At 48.8% G+C, this 22,913-nt stretch overlaps 1 protein-coding gene across 5 annotated transcripts in view; it reads right to left on the minus strand.

Annotated features, from left to right (window-relative positions):
* The window catches only part of ttc28 (tetratricopeptide repeat domain 28), a 153,923-nt gene that overhangs the window by 91,980 nt on the left and 39,030 nt on the right, over positions 1-22,913 (minus strand). The window contains exon 1 of one of the 5 annotated variants that reach the window (XM_081702863.1): positions 6,968-7,848. The exons of the other annotated variants lie outside the window; for them this stretch is intronic. Coding sequence (XP_081558989.1) covers positions 6,968-6,994 — 27 coding nt within the window. The 5' untranslated portion in view covers positions 6,995-7,848. Of the gene's footprint in view, positions 1-6,967; positions 7,849-22,913 lie in introns of those variants that run through there. 5 annotated transcript variants of the gene reach the window in all.

The raw sequence follows: 22,913 nt of genomic DNA on the forward strand, positions 1-22,913 counted from the left end.
CGCGGGTAAGCTAACGGCACTGCACTCAGCCCAGCAACAACTGCGTAGGCGACCGAACATGTCCGGATCACGCCGGGAGTGTGGACAAGTGTGACCGGATGATGGCATAGACACAAGAGCTTAAGACTGCCGCAGCGTCTCCACGCCTGAGTGTGTTTCTAGAGCAGGCACGCTGGCCCCACTCCCGCCACTGCAGACCGACAGATAACTGACCAAGACGAAGGCCAGATTTATCTCCATAAAGAAGTAAACCAGACCTGAAAGGACACGCCTGGTCAATCACGGTGTGAAACACTGTGTTGTAGGGTTTAGTGCCCCACGGCCCCGCCTTGAAAGTCGCTGGTGTATTATGTACCAAAGACCTCATTGGCCAGTTTGTCCTTTCGGCAGCCATCTTGGAACCACCTCCAGCCAGTTATCTTAAGTCTTAGGGCTCTTATATCTTTGAAGGGGGTGAGATCTATAGACTGGAAACTGGTAGCTGAAATATTGTTTCAAATACATATTTAAAATCACCAGTACAAGCTGAAAAAAAAGCAAGCTCTTTTACTCTAGTAACACAAAAAAAATTTTTTTTCATGTTGTTCAGGCTTATACACATATCGCCACAACAGCGGGCCGAAGATTTGAAGACGCTTCGAATATGATAGGCCTAGCTTTATAGCAGTCACTTCTTTACCAACAGGGCCATTGGTTCTTTTCATCGAAGGTGGGACTTGCTGTGATACAGTGGTCCAGTTACATGCTTTCCCATTCGTTTTTAATCAGTGGCCAATCTCATTCTAGAGAATGTCAAAGCACTTTTGTAAGTCGCTCTGGATAAGACCGTCTGCCAAATGCTGTAAATGTAAATTTAAATCTATGCATCCCCAAAATGCCCCCCCTCCCCCACAGCAACCAGACTATACAGGACCTATACAATCCAGACTGAGCCCCCTAAATCTCCCTGATCTTGTTCATGAACCAAGTCTGAGAGAAGGAGGAAGATTTGAGGTCTTAGCAGACTCTCAATGAAGCATATTATGGTTGGACAGGAGCACACACTCAGCTGTCGGATGAGAGGACACGACCGAGCATTCAAATGAACAGCTTACAACCAGGAGCCACAGGCACCGCGACAAGCCCAGGCATCTCATCAGAGCTGTGCACGCCCCATAGCCAGAGATGCACCTCATTACTCATCCATCCTGATGAAAGGCGGGCGGCTAAAAGACACATGCTGGCAAAACCTCAGAAATGGGCTCTGCACAGAAATCAGCCCATTAAAGCGCGGAACAGGCTTCTGGGCCAGCCTGTGTAGTCAGACTCCAGACTGCCTCTGTTTTCCCCCCGCAGGTGCGGGTAGAGGTGGGCGGGGCTGGAGATGAGACAGACTCCGCCGGGGGCCTTTCCACCTCAACACACAGCAGAGCCCCACACGGCTCCTCCACTCATGGCTTCTAGTTGCAGATCCGCCACCCTGGATGCCCCAAAACAACGACTCCGGCCTCAGTTGGTATCCACACACACACATACTTACACCCACACGCACACATATACACATGTATACACACACACACACACACACACACACACACACACACACACACACACACACACACACACACACACACACACACACACACACACACACACAAAACACAGCCCCTAATCAATGGCCATCTCCATCTACCTGAGGAAACATTCAAGGCCAAAAACCGGAGCAGGCATTGGCGTTCATGGTTTAAGCCTCCTCCTGCCTGACACACACACACACACACACACACACACACACACACACACACACACACACACACACACACACTCATGAACACACCACCATCACTACCACATCCAGCTAATTAACTCATTCACTTGCCTCGGGGAAAGAGAAAATCATGTAAATTGGTTTCAGTCAAAAGTTTTATTGGTCATATTAGATGCTTCGGTGCCTGGCTGAGATTATTTCTTGCGGCGGTAAAATGCCAAGACTTCCAGTCCACTACGATTTCTGCATCAAAATAAAACTGTTAAAAGGCTGCACCACCTACAAATGCTATTTTAATATTCGCCAGTGCTGACCGGTGATATGCATACTTCTTATGCATGTACTGCTCGGTACGGTGGACTGGTGTGGACTGTCTGCACCACTTCACATTCTCAAATGCTGCTTGTGCAATGTGGCCATGGCTTTTCCAATCACGTGAGCTCCCTGAGCAGGGCACTGCGATAGGAAGATCTCAGGATGGTCCACGGACGGAGCCGGGGAGGAGACGTGGAACTCCTGCTGGGGTACAGCGGGAGCCGGACTTGGCACGCTCCCTGCGCACACCTCTCAAGCTCCGGGACAGGCGAACATCAGGCGGTCCCCTGCTGGCTCCCCCAACGCGCCCAGCAGGACACCCAGCTGGCATGTCCCAGCGCCGACGTCTGGGTCCCGCACTGCTCTGGAGTCCTCCGTCTTCCCCGTGTGCAGGTCCCAGTATGAGGAACGTTGCTGGGCAATGCCCTTCCTGCACGGATGCGGAATGTTCCACTGGACTGGCTGTGCTTTCAAACCCACTTGTCCCGAGTGGTCCGTAGATGGATATAAAATCAGATAAGAAATGTATTCATAGAGAGTGAATTATTTATAGATCAGTAAATAAAATTAGGAAGAGAGCAGAAATAAGGCTCTGAAGGTGCTTGGAGGTTAAGAGCAAGGACATCAGGTTGTAGCAACGGACCATTACGGTAAGATAAGGGTTAAGGCCATTGCACTGATGTTCCAACTACATCAGGTCCTGCTGCAATGTCATTAACAAGGAGGCAAGAAACTTCCCACCTCTCTGAGCTAAGAAAAACGTCCCTCCACTACAACTAAAGCTACTCGACACTGACAAAACGCTGTATTGTGGATTTATTGTGATTATATTGTGTCTGTACTGAGGTTAGTGCTACATGTTTTGAGTGCAGTACACCTTGCGGTATGTATTAAAACACTGAATCCTGGGACAATACGACAATTGCGACTTAAGTGACAAGATTATGGCTTTAAACAGGAGGATTCTTAGTACGCCACAAATGTTACACATATGAGAGTTTAGTGTGCACACTGCAGCACTGCAAAGGTCAGCGCTGCAGAAACGATTACCAGAGGGGACATGCTGCACTGTGCAGACACAGTTGAGATGTTTACCAAGATGAATGCAGAATCATGACCACTTATCCTGGTCAGAAGAAGACCCCAAAATAACAGATAAGCGCATAAAAAATTCCTATAATTCCTGATGGGTCATGATAACACATGGAAATAACACATGGCAATTCAATACAAACTAGAAAGCTAAAAATAAAGCCCATTCCCACAATGTCAAGGACAGCAGATGATCTGTGGTTGGGTTTCATCTACTCTGCCCCAGAAACCAGAAAGGAAAAAGGGAGAAAGGACTTTTTCTTGTTTTTCACTTTTGCTTGTTTTTCTTTTTTTCTTTTTTTCTTTTTTGTCTTTCAGCAACTTTCATCATCCTGGCGTTCTTCCTCCTTACATCACTAAGCAGCGGGATGCTGGGCACTGTGGTACTCGGCGGCCGTGGCCCACACGCTCCTCTGCGAGCCTGATTCAGTGGCCCTGACACCATGAATAATTACATCTCCATACCGCCCCTCACCTGCGACCACACTACCCCACTACCCCTTCTGCGACCCAGCCAACAAATAAGGCACCTCTAGGGCCCGGTTCTCCCCCACGTCACTGAGCAGGAGGAAGTGCTAGAGGGGGGTGGGGTGGGTGGGGTTTGATGAACTGCTGAGATGGTTCCGCTAGGTCAGAGAGGCTGGGAATCCTTGTAATCCGAGGACCCAACAAAATCGCCTTTCCCCGGAAGTGATATCAAGTGTGTTCGCGTTTGGCGCGGCCGCCCGGAGAACTATGAAGCACCGTTCAACATAATAGCGTAAGCCAATTGGAAGCAGAAGAGGTGCCTGTGTTTGCAGCTGCCTGTATTGATTTGGGCTGAGCACTGAGGAGGTTCTCCTGAGGTCTCAGGGTTGGAGGAAGAAGATCACAGCCCAGTAGAATGTGCCTTCTGAATTAAGCTCTAAGAGACAACATGCAGCCTCCTCTCAGGACGCTCAGGACCAAAAGTAAGTGTTTATTTGCAGTCTGTATTAATCATGTGACCATGAATTTATATGTTGGTTATTATTTTTTATACAAGTATGACCTCTTTGAAATCTAATAATATTTGCTATATAAACTCCCTTTCCAAACCTAGAACTTTATATTTGACACACACACAGATCTTATACTATATTATATATGTTTAGTATGACATACCCTATAGATTAAGAATCTTGCATGTGATTCTGAGGTTAATATAGGCTTAGTGAGAGAGTCCTGTTCTAAGATCAGCTGAGGTCAGCTTGTGCCTCTAAACCTTTCATGAGTGTGACCAAAATCTAGCAATTTTACACTGAAAGTTTTGATAAATGGGTCTGGAGGTATTTTGAGTATTTAGGGGTGAGAAAAGAAGATGACCGACAGATTGCAGTCTAATTAAAACGAAGGGAGGAGTTAAAACCCACACGAGGGGGGGGGGGGGGATTGTGGGTGGTACTGTGTTGGGCCTGAGGGTGTAGGGTAAGGTTTTAGACACCCTCTGAAACGAGAGGCTTTCAGCAGGGGAAGAGCTTGTGCTGACGTACTTCTGCATGTCACTGGGAGCAAGCAGCTGGCTATGTTTGAAGACGAGACTCTCCAAGTTCACAGTTAATCAGAGGGACCATCAGGAGACATCTGGCCTGAACCGAGAAGAAAGCCTTAACTGTTTGGAGAGATCATTTTACCAAGGGCTGAAGGCCAGTGCTTTCGTAATGCAATTTTATAGAACGCCCTCAAGCTTGGATCAACTATGATCTGTCCTAATACCCCAATCAGAAATTTCGTAACGGCATCTTAGCCACCCCAACACTTGCTCCGGTTCTCAATGTGAAAGCACGGCAGATATCTAGACGTTTTACTGAGTGCCATTCCATGGGATTTTTTAGTTGATGCAGAACAAAAGCCTTTACAAAACCACAGTGACGCATGGTGGCATGGTGGCACACACATCAGAACACAGGACAGGCCGTCTGAAAGGAGGTGGTCACATACACACCTCACACCCCCGCCTGGATAAACTGAGGATGTGGCAGTGTGCAGTGTGGCCTCTCTGACTTATGGACGCTTAGGAGTGGAAACACTAAACCCTGCAGGAAATGTGCTGAGCCAACTCTGCAAAGAATGCACAGTGCAGGCCAGCGGAGCACAGAAGAGCCAAACCTCTGGCCCTACTGGACCTGTCTGGGGCTTCTCCCCCTCTAGAGTTCCTCTGACACACACACAAATCCCAGGTTCACTGCCATGCAACACATACATCACTATTAGTGCTCTTTAAAACAATAGTTAAGATGAGATAAGCGTAAGCAATCCTGCGGCCTGCAGGCAGTTTGTGGAGCATCCGGCCCCTGCACAAATTCGGAAACGCAAAAAAAAAAAACCCCCGTTTGGAGCCGAGTGAGACCTGCGGTGCTTTGATCAGCTAGGGAGGCCTAAACACCGAGTCTCGTGTGATGGAAAGGGTGGAAATCGCAATCAAGCGACCTCGGCATACAACACAACCAGACACCTGCCGAGCGGCGCGTTGGCAGCAGGCGTCTTTTGTTTACGGTTATTATCATTCTCTCGCTTTTTTTCCGCCAGTGGCGAGCTGAATGACGAACGCGCCGGTGTGCTGACTCAAACCCGCGTGTTCCGTGATTGTACCGTGGCTCCCCAGCTGTGCAAGGGTTTTAGAAACCTGCGGGGAGGTCTGTTTACAGATTCTTAGAGACGCACGCTACAGCTGCATAGATGACTCACTCACTATTTGTCATAATCTTTTATTTGCAAATCCACTGTTTTTCCACTGTTTCATCATGTTAATCCTGGCAAATTCAAACAAACCGACTATTAACTACTCCAATTAAAAGCACAAAGCAAAGCAATCAAAATGCATTCAAAAATAAAGCGCTGTCAAGCGAGAGGGCCTGTTTTTTATATGAGTAAAGGAGAAGGAATCAAGTTCCTTTGATCTACAGAGGCTTGCCCCCAAGTGGACAAATAAGGAACTACCGCTTTTGACTTCAGGACGTCAGGCAAAGGGATGGTCAATGTCCCATGTAATCAGATTGGACACCGCACAAAATAAACAGAGGCGTTTTTCACCAGTGTGTATTTTCTGCTTGAGCGATATGTATGTATTTTTCAGCATTGTTTTTTCCGCTCATTTGTCAACAAGGGATAATAACGACATGGGCCTAATTGCACGCCTTGATGTCCTTAATGTTTTCGTAATTTTGCATGTGATACGTAATTGCATTTAAGATGCTGCTTTCCGCCAGTGTAAAGTGGCTGTCACTAAATAGCAAGTACATCTATGTATTACAACAATTTATGAATCATGTCACTGAAAATAGCATCACGCAGTCCACGCGCGCCTCCCTGACCTCATCGATCTTTCCCACGATATTCCTGGACGTGCGTAAAGTTTCCGATAGGCGTCAGTCATCATGTCATCATCGTGCAGGTGGGACCCACGCTACAGCCACCCAGGCGATGACAGTACACAACGCAAAAGTAAACGTATCAAAACAAGACTGTGTGTCATTTTAAGTAGTCAACGCATAACCGGAGCACCAGCTGGATGGACAGAATAAAGCTAATCCGCATTTCGCGCCGAACCCTCGTGTGGGTAAAACGTGTCCCATTTGTCAAGGCGCAAACTTTCAGCAGCAGCAGCGATACAGGCTGTGGAGATAAAAACCCCTTTAAGACACCGTGGCGCTGACCGGTAACGTTATGCTACTGCGTACATCAGATAGTCTCTTAAAACGTGACTGTAGTTTCTACAAACCAAAGGCACTTTATTATGCGAGTCTAACTGGAAACGGCGTTAACCAAGGAGAGGATAACCTATGTGCATCTTACCTTCTTCCGGGGCTGCCATTTCATCATATTTGTAACCAAAAATGTACCGCATCAAAACATCACAAGAGCAGAGGAGTGTAATTCATGAGAGTTGAGTGGCCAAGTCATGGTGTCTCCTGCCTTTTCTCAGTTGCAGCATTCCCCCTCCAGGACCTTTACGGTGCGCCCTGCACGGCAATATCTGTCCAAGGCAGCGGCCCCTTATAATCCGGTAGGTTATACAAATCAGGGCAAGACGGAGACAAGTTTTCTGGTCTTGTCCCGGGCGCACCGTCAGTGGCAGTATGATCTTACGCAGGGGCGAAACTGTTGGAGGCAAGATTGAGAGTATATTCTGTGGGACGTGCGGCTCCGAAGTCACGGCGGACGGACAGCAGTTTCCCCCTGATTGTACAGTGAGGTCGGACCGAGGGGAAACTTTCCGTTGTTTTAAATGTTCAGCCCGTTTGTGGAAAAGCGTCGCTAGTAATATGATTTACATATGTCTGGACTGATCGACTTAAAAGTGCAAAGAATCCCTGGCTGTGTTCTGTGCCAAGTTCGACTGTTATGAAGCAGTTGGTGTACTTCAGCGTGTATGAGCGAAAATATCCCGAGAATCAGAGTCCTTGTAAAATCTGGATTCCAGAGAGGATGCGTAATTCCACGAGATCCCAAGTAGCAGCAAGACAAGCTGAAATAGCGAGAGTGGAAAAAAACGGAGCCGCGCGGAGAGAGGGGAAAAAGGAAAAAGGCGAGGGAAAAAAAGACAAACAAAAATGCTTGGAATTTGTGCTCGAAGAGTTAGAAGGGTATCCGGCAACAGCTACGAACTGGACTTCAGTACACTAATGACTTCCTTCCCTGCTGCTCCGTGCTTTGCTGAGCTCTCGCAGAAGACCGGGGGAGTCCAATCCGCTGGGTCATAGAGCCGTCACATCAGCGTCCAGCGGACACGATACTAACTCGATACCGCTTAACAAAAGTCCTTTTAGCACGGCTGCACATAAAAGCAGTATCATATACTCACAGATTGTTACATTCTGTAAAGGTAATACTTTTCAGACAAGAAAACATGCTTGTCCGTTTAGAGAATACATGCTCTTACGCCAACCGCACAGGTCTGTAACCATAACCTGCCTTCGCTTATATACATTCCAGTTGAAAGACAGTTCACATTAGAAACAGAGGTGTCTGTGCATAATAGAGCGACACATCTTGCATCTCTGTAATGGTAGACTGGAGGTGACGTGTTTCTGGGCTTCTCCTACAGATTTCAGTGCCAGTGGGTGCTTTAAAGAGGCATAACAACTACTCTAGTCCATAGTCCCTATCAACGGCAAGCCCAGGTAATATGACACCAGTTTGCAGGCTTTGTTTCATCATGAGTTGCCTTTAAAGATTGATCTCCTTGGTTGTTTACTTTGGTTTAAAGGTTCTTAAGAGATTTCGGAGGGGCCCGTGTGTCCTCTTGGCAAATTGCCTTGATCCTGCAATAATATTATCTTCAGTTCTGAGTTCAAAAAGGCACATATGCCACCCTAAGTGGTGATGGACAGTATGAGGGTGTACGTTTCCCTCCCTGAACTATCCCCAGCATGTATGGATCTCCTTGGACTGTGTTAAATTGTACTGGTCTTCTTTTGCTCTAGCAGGCACAATTTATAGATATGAGTCATAAAAAATGATTCCATTGTACATTGTACATGTGCTTGTACATGTATCTTGAATCTGAGGTATGTACAAGCAGTCATGCCCTAAACGTACACAGTGAGCCAGACACATTTGCACAGCTGCTCATGCTCTCAGAGGGACACGGATCAAGCCAGTCACGTCAAACAGGGGACAAGACATCACTGGCCACTGTAATAATAACAGTGTTATGAGCTGGGATGAATACAAATGGCCTTGGATTGGTGATCATCTGCACTGCAAGCACAGATGCTGGGGTTCACCTTCTGTGACAGACCTTAATTTGATTTTGCTATTAAAAGACAGAAAACCCTACAAAGGACAATTTCTTCATTTACTAGTGCATTAACCCGGACCTGGCGTTAACCGTGCCTGTCCTGCCCAATAATGTCAGCAGTGCACCAGTCACGGTGCCCAACCACACACTCCTAGACCTTAAAGTCTAGATCTGATTTGTGAATCCCCTCCTAATTTAACTATGACCAATCAGGGCAGTCCATGCATTTCTGAGAGACAAGCATGTTTTCAGAGCTCAGTCTGATTTGACACTTTGGCCAGCAAGCCTCTTGTTATGGGATCTCAACATGACCATCTGTTTTGTAGATATTACAAAAACATCATGAAACATCAGATGAACTTGTGAAAAAAACGTATGTTTGACTTTTCTGGGACGTCCCTGTAATTCCATTACAGAGAGACAGAGTTGCGACTAGAATTTATGATCTGGGCCTTTGCTTGTGTATCCTTTGCTTTAGGAGTCAACAAACATAAACAAACAGTATTTATTATCTTCAGATGTTTATGAAATAACCCAAAGATTACTGGATTCTTACCGAGAAGGAAAAGTTCAAAAGAATGTTTTGTTTTTTTTTTACTTTTAATCCAAAGGGGATTTTGTAACAAGCAAATAAATAAATAAATAAATAAGATTTGTTGACGTCACAGTACTAACCCTTGTTGTTTCTTGGTTCTCTAAATGTGATATGTTGTATTCCACTGCAGTATGTAATTTGATGTTTGTATGTTTCACTGGAGAGAAAAACAAAATTACACTTCATGGGAATGTATTTGTGAGGGTGTAGTCTATGAATTTATATTCTGTAATTATTTTAATTTCAATAACAATTTGGCAAACCTGCCACTTCTGTTGATATGGGATTGTAAGAATGTAGTATTAACCTTCTATGTGTTTATTTCTGATTGGTATTCCTATTGTCATATCAATTGTTCCACCGTTCAAATGAGAAAAGATAATCTATACAGCCATCTGATCTGATCACAAAATCAGCACCAACCCAACTGTAGTCAACAGTCATCTCACCAATAACACAGCTATCTCCCCAACAGCACAGCTGTCTCTCCAACAACACAGTCATCTCTCCAAGAGCACAGCTATCTCCCCAACAGCACAGCTGTCTCTCCAACAACACAGTCATCTCTCCAAGAGCACAGCTATCTCTCCAACAGCATAGCTGTCTCTCCAACAACACAGTCATCTCACCAATAACACAGCTATCTCCCCAACAGCACAGCTGTCTCTCCAACAACACAGTCATCTCTCCAACAGCACAGTGATCTCTCCAACAGCACAGTCATCTCTCCAACAGCACAGCGATCTCTTCAACAGCGCAGTCATCTCTCCAACAGCACAGCGATCTCTTCACCGGCACAGTCATCTCTCCAACAGCACAGCGATCTCTTCAACAGCACAGTCATCTCTCCAACAGCACAGCGATCTCTTCAACAGCACAGTCATCTCTCCAACAGCACAGCGATCTCTTCAACAGCACAGTCATCTCTCCAACAGCACAGCGATCTCTTCAACAGCACAGTCATCTCTCCAACAGCACAGCGATCTCTTCAACAGCGCAGTCATCTCTCCAACAGCACAGCAATCTCTTCAACAGCGCAGTCATCTCTCCAACAGCACAGCGATCTCTTCAACAGCGCAGTCATCTCTCCAACAGCACAGCGATCTCTTCAACAGCGCAGTCATCTCTCCAACAGCACAGCGATCTCTTCAACAGCACAGTCATCTCTCCAACAGCACAGCGATCTCTTCAACAGCACAGTCATCTCTCCAACAGCACAGCGATCTCTTCAACAGCGCAGTCATCTCTCCAACAGCTCAGCGATCTCTTCAACAGCACAGTCATCTCTCCAACAGCACAGCGATCTCTTCAACAGCGCAGTCATCTCTCCAACAGCACAGCGATCTCTTCAACAGCGCAGTCATCTCTCCAACAGCACAGCGATCTCTTCAACAGCGCAGTCATCTCTCCAACAGCACAGCGATCTCTTCAACAGCACAGTCATCTCTCCAACAGCACAGCGATCTCTTCAACAGCGCAGTCATCTCTCCAACAGTACAGTACTCTCCCCCACAGCACAGTCATCTCCCCAACAACACAGCTATCCTGCATCTCTCTGCTGCTCTCCTTCACCCAGGTCTTTGATCCTGTGCTCGTGATACTGCAATACTGACTTTTCCACACTGACTTTGAATCATTCAATGTGTTACCCAGCCCAAAAGCACAGCCATCTCTCCAACCACACAGCCATCCCTCCAACTACACAGCCATCTCTCCAGACACACAGCTATCTCTGCAACAACAAAACCATCTCTACAACCACACAGCCATCTCCCCAACAGCACAGTAATTTCCTGAATGACACATCCATCTCTCCAACAGTGCAGCCATGAGCAATGGTCTGACCCAGGGCAGTTTTTCATACCTGGCCAGTGGCCTCTGTTTGACCCAGGGCAGTTTTTCACACCTGGCCAGTGGCCTCTTTTTAAGTCCTCCACTGATTAAACTTTTTTTTTTTAGCCCAGCTGATGAAAGTATGTGAAGACATGACCCACTGAGGTAGATGAGGGCAGAGGTGTTGTACAGCGGCTGAGTGCAGTCATATGGGACTGCATGAGCGATTACAATCCTTGCCGGTAACAGAAGCCGCTTCACTCTGCTGGGTTTGTCAATTCTTTTGTCCTCAGTGCCAAGAAATGTGTTGCTTTTTGACAGACCCTGCTGAACAGAGTGTGTTGTGGAAAGAATTCAATGGTCAGTTAACAACACAAGCCTGCTAATAAATTAAATATAGAAGTGATGAGAAGAACTGAGTCATGGCACAGATTTCGGGATATCCCCACAGTTGTAGGAGCTGCATGTGCACTTTTGTGTAAACCACACTGATTTACAGAGCAACGAGACCCAGTGGGTTTAATCATGGCTGGTAATTAAGGTTCCTCTGCCTAGATCTACACCACAGAGGGCCCGTCTCCACAGAGGGCCCGTCTCCACAGAGGGTCTCTCTCCATGGAGGGCCTGTCTCTATGCCACAGAGGGCCCATCTTCACAGAGGGCCCATCTTCACAGAGGGCCTGTCTCTATGCCACAGAGGGCATGTCTCCACAGAGGGTCTCTCTCCACAGAGGGTCTCTCTCCATGGAGGGCCTGTCTCCACAGAGGGCCTGTCTCCACAGAGGGCCTGTCTCTATGCCACAGAGGGCCCATCTTTACAGAGGGCCCATCTTCACAGAGGGTCTATCTTCACAGAGGGCCTGTCTCCAAAGAGGGCCTGTCTTTTATGCCACAGAGGGCATATCTCCACAAAGGGTCTCTCTCCATGGCGGGCCTGTCTCCACAGAGGGCCTGTCTCTATGCCACAGAGGGCCCATCTTCACAGAGGGTCTATCTTCACAGAGGGCCCATCTTCACAGAGGGCCTGTCTCCACAGAGGGCCTGTCTCCACGCCACAGAGGGCATATCTCCACAGAGGGCATATCTCCACAGAGGGCCCATCTTCACAGAGGGCCTGTCTCTATGCCACAGAGGGCCCATCTTCACAGAGGGCCTGTCTCCACAGAGGGTCTCTCTCCACAGAGGGTCTCTCTCCACGGAGGGTCTCTCTCCACAGAGGGTCTCTCTCCACAGAGGGTCTCTCTTCACAGAGGGTCTGTCTCCACAGAGGGCCTGTCTCTATGCCACAGAGGGCCTGTCTCCACAGAGGGCCCATCTCCACAGAGGGCCCGTCTCCACAGAGGGCCCGTCTCCAAAGAGGGCCTGTCTCCAAAGAGGGCCTGTCTCTATGCCACAGAGGGCCTGTCTCCACAGAGGGCCCATCTCCACAGAGGGCCCATCTCCACAGAGGGCCCGTCTCCAAAGAGGGCCTGTCTCCAAAGAGGGCCTGTCTCTATGCCACAAAGGGCCCATCTCCACAGAGGGTCTCTCCATGGAGGGCCTGTCTCTATGCCACAGAGGGTCTCTATGCCACAGAGGGTCTCTATGCCACAAAGGGCCCATCTCCACAGAGGGCCCATCTCCACAGAGGGTCTCTCCACAGAGGGTCTCTCTCCATGGAGGGCCTGTCTCTATGCCACAGAGGGTCTCTCCACAGAGGGTCTCTCTCCATGGAGGGCCTGTCTCTATGCCACAGAGGGTCTCTCCACAGAGGGTCTCTCCACAGAGGGTCTCTCCACAGAGGGTCTCTCCACGGAGGGCACGTGTCCACGAAACAGTTCCAGCCTCCCTCCACTCTCTCCACACAGCCACATCAGCCTCACACAAACAATTACAACAAACCCTTCTGGGAAGAAACAGCTGTGTCACCTCTCTCTCTTCAACCCCATAATGGCATCCTATTGATCCGACTCTCCTTCATGAAGACAGATTGAGTTTTTGGGGGGTATATGCCACTGCTTCACTGGCAAACTCCCCACAGGGAGGGGAAAGGTCATGCAGGTCACACTGAGCTGGAAGTGCCGTACGAGGGACAGCTGTGGGTCAGGAAGGTCCTCTGGGGCAGGGATGAAGGGCTCCGGGTCCGTGCCTGGATATGCGGGTCTGGTCAACCAGGAGAAGATATACTCCAAGCTGAATTGGCCTCAGGGGACGGATGTCTCTCTGAGTAGCATAAAACGGTCTCCCAATATTAGATATACACTGACCTTACACAAAGGTCAGTGACGGTTGGCACCCCTCCCCGGGGCCCATGAATGACCTCCAGCCAATTGGATTTCACCGAGCATTAGCTTTTGTTCTACGGCACCTGTACTCTTCCAGTCTCCTGCTAACTCAATAAGGAACGACTCGGACTGACTTGGACTCACTCGGACTGACTAGGACAACATTCTGCTTTGTCAACCCGGCTGATTTTAGCTGGCAGGCAGGAATCATCTGAGCAGCCCCATGAAAGCACCACAAACACAGATAACCCAGAAACCCCCTTCACTACTGTGTGTCATCTGTGTGCCATCGTCACTTAAGCAAAGATTTACAGATCAAACATTTACTTTTTACAGATCAAACGTTTACTTAGTTCCAGAACTTAATTTATGTGCCATGACCTAAATAATACAGTGTAAACATTCTCATTATCTTCGCCTCATATTTCTCTCTATTTCACAATTGGCATAATTTGGTTTATGGATGGCTACATCATGGCTCAACCCTTCATTTAAAATTTTAATCGTTTTATTTAATAATTCAGCAAAACGTACTGTTTCTGTGATCTGTGTTGCATCTCCTCTGCTTTGCCTACACATTCATGCCTTAGAGGTTGGACTGTTTTCAAGTCCCCAAACTGAGTCATCACCATTTTTAAAGACTAGCCCGATGGCATGGAGCACTAATGTCACAGACATGAGGCTTCCGCAGTAAAGAGGAACTTCCAGAAGTGAGAACCTTATCCACTTCATGGGAGCAATATTTCTCCAGTCATATAATCAAATTTCATTTAATGGAAGGCTTTTTTCTTTCCCAGTGTTCACCAGTCATGTCAGAGGCGTCTAAGTAAATCCTGTTTGTTTTCAACGTCCATCACTTCTCCTAACAACTAATGGTCCCAATTATCACAATGAACATGGGCCTGTTTATCTACAAAGGGTTGCTACTTATAAGAAAAGCACTTTATGTTATAAGACGGAGGCCCAGGAAAGCTGTGTTTAATAATTCATCCGCACTGGATATCGATGAAACAGAGCCCAACATGCTGTTTAAATCAACATGGCTGTTAAAAAGCAGTTGGATTTCATCTGTACTCAGATCAATAATAGCAGAGCACAGAGCATACTGCAGAGACACAGAGACATGGAGAGAGAGAGAGAGAGCGAGAGAGAGAGAGAGAGAAAGAGAGCGAGAGAGTGAGAGAGAGAGCGAGAGAGTGATAGAGAGAGAGAGCAAGAGTGAGAGAGAGAAAGAGCGAGAGAGAGAGAGCGAGAGAGGAGAGCGAGAGAGAGAGAGAGAAAGAGAGAGAGAGCGAGAGAGAGCGAGTGAGAGAGAGAGAGAGAGAGAGAGAGAGAGAGTGGTTAGGAGCGAAACAGATAGGGAACAGGCCTGTGTGGTCCCCCTGGGGTTGGCAGAGATAACCGCCCCTTTAGCTTTGCGGTGAGCATGTGTGCATGAGCATATATTGATGTGTATGGTGTGTACACCACATCGTGATGGAACCTCCGTAATGGTTGAGGAGTCTAGAGAGACGGGGATACCGAACCACACAGAAACCGCCATGTAAAAGTTTGAAATTCTGCCTAGTGACGTAGAACTTAACACAGCGGTAAAATATAGAACTCCTCCCAGCTCTCTGCAGACGATCAAGAGTGATGGGTTGAGTGTGTGTCTGTCTGAGGTGGCGCTGAACGCCTCCGCACCTGATGCTTCCACCGCCAAATCACTGTTCTCCTCATTTCCAGTCAGAAGAAGATCAGCGGCGTGTGAGGGAATGTGCTCCATTCATCAGCCTGAGGCTCTGACAGTACCACGCACGGTGCCCTTGGATTTGCACTGGCTCAGTTCTGATGGGCCTCGGAAAACACAAGGATCTGCATCGAGGAGGCAGGAAGGGTTGGGGGATCGGGGCTTGTCACCATCTCCTCCGACACCTGGCACCTAGTGGTTAATACAAAAGGTGTCAGTTCCGTGGGCATGTCATGTTTAACGGAGGTGTGAGAGCTGTTTTCTCCAGCCTGTGGTGCCGAAAATTAGCACTGGAAACATGAGCAGTTGTTCAGTTACACCAAAACAAGCCGGCGTTAAAACGAACGAGGTTGCCGGATCTTTACAGAGAGTTGTTCATTTAGTGGTTGCGTTTGAGGGTCTGAACCGCAGGCAACAGGAGGTGCACTCCAAGAACATGGCTTATATCCTTTCCGGTGTGCTCCAGAAAGTCACAATAACCTCGATTAAAAGAAAAACAAAAGCCCTCAACTGAATAGCAGGGGGGAAGTCACACAAAAAGGCATGACAAACAGTGCCACAACGGGGAGCTGAAACATTTCACGCCTGTTCAGTCCAAGAGCAGGCTCTCGCAAAGTCACAAAAGGGGGATTTTTCTTTATTATCAACCCGTTGACTTTAATGCAGGCCCCAAGCCTTGTTTAAATCCATTACTATTCTCATGGACTGCTTGCGTAAATTCTTGGGCTAAGAAACGCCACGCCTGATGCACATTAAGGCTTACATAAAAGAACACGTGAGCTGAGGTAGAGGCACAACTCGATGAAGTTCACAGACAGAGGGAGGATGGCAATGCGTATTTATGGTTGGCAGGATGGGAGGAGCGATGGGGGACAGAAGAAAATGAAAGGGGCTTTTGGGACTCCATAACCTCCTGTCTCTCGGACAGGGACGGAGGGTCACGAGAAAGAATAACAGAGAGATTAGAGGGTAGGGCAGGTTGTCCAGATGGAAAATCTGGGAAAGAAAAGCTTTGGATTGAGTTTTATGGAACTGTTGGGCTGGTAAAGTGGAGATAAACATGAGCTAAGAGATAAACCCTTTGTAAGTGAGAGCATAATGCCAGAAGGAAACAAGCAGCAAAATAAAACAATTGAAATGTGTTGGATATCAATAAAGCATGAAAAGCCCTCACCAAGCCAGTGAAAAAACCAAACCAAACCAAAGCCAACCCCACTTGGTTACTGGTGTGAGACAAACTCGGCAGAACATGAAACAATGCAACTGATAAAACTACAACTTATGATACACTCCTATTAATTAGGGAGAATAATAAAATCTTTCTGTGCAGAATCCAATCCGTCATCGGGTTTAAGCAGTTCATTTGCTTCTTTAACTAAAACGGCGACAAATGATGGGGGCCCCCAGACTGCACGAGGACATTTATTAAACAAATAGCCTTACTGCTAAAGAAAAGCTGTGGAAGTGATCACATCTAGCCCGTAATCTAAGTGCCCTCCCTGCCTCCACCAGAGCAGGCACAAGTGCGCAAGCATTGATCAGGTGGAAGGAGTTCACAGCGATCCAGCGGGAGCCAAGCGTGGTCTCCGTGGCATGCATATTTCATGACGACGAGATAGCTCCGTGAGTGAGGGGATCTTGAAAGGCACTTATTAGGGTGCGGGCGGCGCGTGATTCTTCAGCGCCAACATGCACATGCTAATTACAGCCCAGGGCTGAACCAGGCTTCAGCTCCTCTATCATGGATCCAAACAAATCCGTCCAATGGATGATCTCTCTTTCAGGCAGTGGAGGTTTGGGATGAGGGGTGGGGCAAGGGGCAGGGGTTTTCCACTTACATGGCAAAAGGATGGCCCGTCACGATGAGGTGCCTGGTCAAAATTGAATGACCCATTATATTGGGAACTGCCAAAGATGGCCATTACCACGGGCCTTTTCCCACAGAGCAGCTTCCACAGCAATCTCAGCCGGGTAGGCTCGTGCTCGGCTCCACCACTGGTCGTCTATTTGTTCCATAAACCAAAGTGTTGGCTCACGTACTAACTACACTCCAGCCATGGCTTCCAGGGGGTCTCATCCATCCGCGGAGCATGAACGGGCCACTATCTCTTCTGCTCTGTACAGCCCCTAAATATCACCTGTCCTCTCCGATCCCCCCCAGCCGCAGGTGTCCGGAGCACCCGTGATGTCAGGGCTCTGGCAGAGGGCAAGGCTCCCGATGAAAGCGGAAAGAAACTCCTCTGCCGACACTCCGGCAGATCCTCCAGCTCCTGGTGGCGACTGCCTGATTAGCAGAGCGCTGGGGCTATCAGAGCATGAAGAGACACCCTCCTTGGACAGGAGTGAACATGACATCTCCCAGCCTCCCTCAAAACCCCTCCCTCCTGAAAAAAACCCAGCAGGTCTCGCTGTGAAATGCCAGCTGGCAAAGATATAAAGTAGCCGGAAAAGAGAATGTCACTGACATGATCGATAAGCAGAATTGTGATGAGGGTGTTTTGGGAATGCAAATATGAACTTAATTAGGAGATGGAAATGAAGCTAATTCAGCTTGTGCATAGCTTTAGATTGGTCTTAATCGCTGCCTTTTGTCTGCAGAACGTGTCGTGAAGAAGCATGCTGATACTGTCACGTTGTGGTGTTTGAGCTTGTCTAGTACTGTCAGATTATGACCAAAGATGTGGTTTTCAGTTCAGGTTCTGAGAGAAGACAGATCAGGGCTCCGACTGACCAGCCTGGCCAATCAGGTCCGGATGTCAGCGGCTGCATCACTGATGAAGGATGTACAAAAGATCTGTGGTGGAAATCTTCCTTCCGTCCAATCAAACATGAGCGACTTCATAACAAACGTGAAAGCTATTGCCTCTGACAAGATCATTTCAGCCCTGCCAGAGTCCTCGGTCTTCTGATACACGTTCACCCCCTCGAGCGCGCTCGCTTGCTACATTGTGTTCTCCAGAAATAAGTGCTATTGCAAACAGCAAAAAGATTGCGAGTTGTCGACACCCCTCCCCCTGCCCCACCGTGCGTTCCCATCTCGCTCCTACAGCTCCTGCCAATTCCGCCGGCTCTCTTCCGAGCAGCGCATTTCACGGCCCGCTCTCCACCCGCTCCGTAGCCATCCATCACGCCGGGCCCCACCCCCTCCACGCACTTCCTCACGCCAGAGCTGACAGACGCCTGCAGCGGCTCCGCCAGCCGATCGCAGCCTCCGCATGCCCGACCTGTCAGCAGAGCTTGTCTGGGTGACACTACCGGTGATGAGGTGGGGATGGTGGTGAGGCGGGGATGGTGGTGAGGCGGGGATGGTGGTGAGGTGGGGATGGTGGGCACGCAGGGTGGCAGGGAGTGATGTGGGGGTGGTGGGAGTGCTTGGGTGGGTGAGCGGTGTGGGGGTGGGCGGGGTTAGGCGGGTTAGCACACACACGTGCACACACACACGCGCGTGCGCACACACACACACGCGCGCGCACACACACAGGCACACACACGCACACACATACACACGCGCGTGCGCACACACACACACACACACGCGCACACACACACGCGTGTGCGCACACACACACGCGTGCGCACACACACACGCGCACACACACACACACACACACACGCACACACACGCGCGCACACACACACGCGCGCGCACACACACACACACACACACACGCGTGCACACACACACGCGCACACACACACACACACGCGCACACACACACACGCACACACACACACACACACACACACGCGCGCACACACACATACACACACACACGCGTGCGCGTGCATACACACACACACGCGCGCACACACACACGCACACACACACGCGCGTGCGCACACACACGCGTGCACACACACGCGCACACACACACACACACGCGCACACACACACACGCACACACACGCGCGCACGCACACACACACACACACACGCGCGTGCATACACACACACACGCGCGCACACACACACGCGCGCACACGGTTCTACTACACTTCAGGCACTGCACCTCAGGAGCCCGTGAAGATGCACAGCTGTGATTCATCAATCAGGCCATCACTGCCATGCAACACTTTCATCAACGAAATGCAAAGACGTGCAACACACACACACACACACACACACACACACACACACGTACGTGCTAACTCACCACCCCTACACACACACACAGGGATAATCACATGGCAGACGACCCCATACTAGCAGCTTAGTCACATACACCATACACACATACATGTACATGCTAACTCACCACCCCTACGCACACATACAGGGATAATCACATGGCAGACGACCCCATACTAGCACCACACAACAAACACACACACACACGCGCGCACGCACACACATACAGGCACGCGTGCGCACACACACCCGGGTACACACACATGCTCCCTAATAAAAGAGACCAGCCCTGATTCATTTAGGTAGCCGTGTTCAAACTGCAGATTTGTGGGGGTCTGCTCAAGCAGCGGACAAACGATGGCTCCGTTCATATTTAAACCTTTCTGCTCGCTGGGGGGAGTTTGTTGTCAGAACAAGTCGGAAACGAATTGTCCATAACTGCATTATAAAAGAAAGCCCAGCTGGATGGAGGGCAGTTGTAGGCAGCAAACTGGCCGAGTGAGTGAAGTGCCCTGTGTGTGCTGCTATCTGCTGTCTCAATGCACCTCTGGAGTCAGAGGATGGCTTACCACCCACACAATATCCCATTCTTACAAGATTTCTCATCCAGAAAAGCAAGGCAGGACATATCTGTGGGGCTGGATACCAGCCCTTTGCTTTTGACATCATATATGAGTCTTGGAGCTTGTGCCCTTGAAAGAGAGAGAGAGAGAGAGAGAGAGAGAGAGAGAGAGAGAGAGAGAGAGAGAGAGAGAGAGAGAGAGAGAATGAGGTTCATGGAAAAGCCATTCTGAGCACATGGCCCTGCCACTTCTTAATAAACAAAGCCAAGGAGTGACAGCCTGTCAATGTAAAAGTGGTATTATTACACATCTGATACACAGCGCCTCCAGTCCGAGCTCTCTGTGGCTGGCATATTTGGGACACTTGGTTCTGCAGAGGTCACACTGACGGTTTAGGGCCGCCTGTGAACAAGCACCTCTGCTTTTTCCTCGGTTCCCTATTCCACTGCCCCTTACAAGTACCATCGGCACCGTAGGAACCTTGGATACAAAATGCAACGGTTGTTTTGAAGCTGGGGGTAAGGATTTGGAGCCAGAGATCCAGAACGCTCCCTCAGAGACACGTTACTTTAGCACCTTCCAAAAAACACTGGCTGGCAACAGTCATTTGACCCGGGTCAGGTAGGCCGCGCTGCTAGGAATAATAACACCCCGCCTCTTCCCCACGGGTACGGAAAGTAGAGAAAGCCGCGCGGCAGCTCCCGGAGGCAATCGGCTCCGGCTCCCTGTTTCCAGCAGATGCTGCCAATTCCGTGCGGCATCGGGGGGGTTCAGGCACCCTGCAGTACCATAGAAACGAGGCGGGGGTGGAGGAAGAGAAAAGGAGAGACACGCGGGGAAAGGCCAGAGAGAGAGAGCGAGAGAGAGAGCAGGAGTGCACCGCAAAGACACAAATGCGCAGCTCCAGAAACGGGGGGGAACCGTTTATCTGGCAGCCCAGTGAGACGCTCATATGCTCCCCTCTGAGAGAGAGAGAAACACGGAGAAAACTGCCGCAAGTTTGCATCAGCTTCAGAGAGCTTAACAGCACCCTATGTGGCACGCTGCCCCCACTCACACTGACACACACACCTGGTAAATTACACGTGTGAAGCAGGGCTGAGGGGCATCCAGTGCCCAACTTAATCACCGCCTGTGGCAGACAGTGCGCCTCCACTGCTGGGTGTTAACTTGGCGCCCATCGCTGGCATTAACTGGGCAGAGAAGGCGGCCCATCGTTGCCGTTAACTGGGCGTAGGAGGACTTCCATTGCTGGTGGCAAAGCCCTGTTCGCCTGGAGCTCCAGGGCGACATCTGGCCTACCTGCAGTGCCAGGTGTTGCCGGGGTGGACCACCAGCTTCAGTGTATTAACTGGGCACAAGCGCCCAACACTGAGTAGCTAACTTTCAGGGTCTGAGTTAGCAGGGTAGCAGTTGGCTTCGGACAAGAGCAGTCAATGCCAGTATTGATCGTGTGTGTGTGCCACTCTGGGCACAAGGACTCCTCTTTGACAGTGGAGCTGATACCCCCACCCCTTCTTCTCTAACCGAGATTTTGCCACTAGTCTCTGTCTGGAAACAGACCTCACTTGTCCTGCGGCTGGGTGACAGAACCAGAGGTGGACGAGTGCAGCAGAATAGTGTGAGATGACTAAATAATTTTGTCCAGTTGGGACAGATCTGGAGCTGGTCTGTCGTTTGGAAGACGAAGTGAATGCCTCTGACACTATCTGTGAGAGCTGAGGGCACATATCATAAGTCTAGGTCAAGGTTTGGTGGTGGGACAGTAGCTGTGGAAACCTTCCTGTTAATGTGATGTTTTGTTTCGAAGGACTGTCGAGCCAGATCTGTAAATAGATCCGTTACGTCCGAGGCGCTTCCATTTGATTGGTTGTTTTTTGTTTTGTTTTTTGTTGTTGTTGTTCTTTGAAAGTTAGGTCCCAGGGAAACTCTTGAAATGTGACCGAGCACCGATTCTTTATTAGATCTGTGCACACAGCTGCTCCCACTCACGTTGAGGCAACTACGAGGGATGTTTGTGGAAGCCAAGAATGAGGCTTTTGTGCAAAAGCCGACTTGGTGATCAAAGATGGCTAACGATGCATGAAACAAAATGGCAGAGGCAAAATATTTCTAACTGAACCTGATAAGACATATCACATTACAGGAAAGGAACAGAGAAAGCGAGAAGGGGGGGGGGGACGATTATGTTACTATGGCAACAGTCAGGCCCGTCGCCTGCGGCCTTGGTGACAATAGAACAGGGGAGGGAAAGACTTCCTGGGGGGGGGGGGGTTGTTTTTGTTTTTTAATCATGTCTCAATTTTTGATCTTACTTTGGGTTCACAAGACAAGATCAATGCCCCCGTTCACCCATGTTTCACTGCGTATGATAGCAGTCAACTCATATCTGACTCTGACTTGCAGTTTATTTAATAACATTTATCCTGTTTCCATTTTATTAGTGGAATGAGACTCACATGAACAATATGATGTGTTTTAAAGATTCCTTAACAATAACCAATGACTGGTTTTATACTTCATGTTCATGTTGCAGTTATTCTAAATTCAAACAACTATCACATCCTCTCTCTCTCTCTCTCTCTCTCTCTCTCTCTCTCTCTCTCTCTCTCTCTCTCTATATATATATATATATATATATATATATAGATATATATATATATATATATATATATATATATATATATATATTGGAAGTACCACAGGATCTTAGCATGGTCATTCTCCACCACCTCTGGGGGTGTATGCCACTTAGACTTTAGAACCTCCATGCTGCACTCAGCACAGATGTTTCTGTGCACTATGCCAGCCACTTGGTTATGGCTTTCTATGTACGCCCTGCCTGCTAGCATCTTGCATCCCGCTGTTATGTGCTGGGTTAAGAT

Source organism: Electrophorus electricus, chromosome 19 (assembly GCF_041902795.1).
Source record: "Electrophorus electricus isolate QZ-2024a chromosome 19, ASM4190279v1, whole genome shotgun sequence".
In the NCBI taxonomy this organism is placed as follows: Eukaryota; Metazoa; Chordata; class Actinopteri; order Gymnotiformes; family Gymnotidae; genus Electrophorus; species Electrophorus electricus.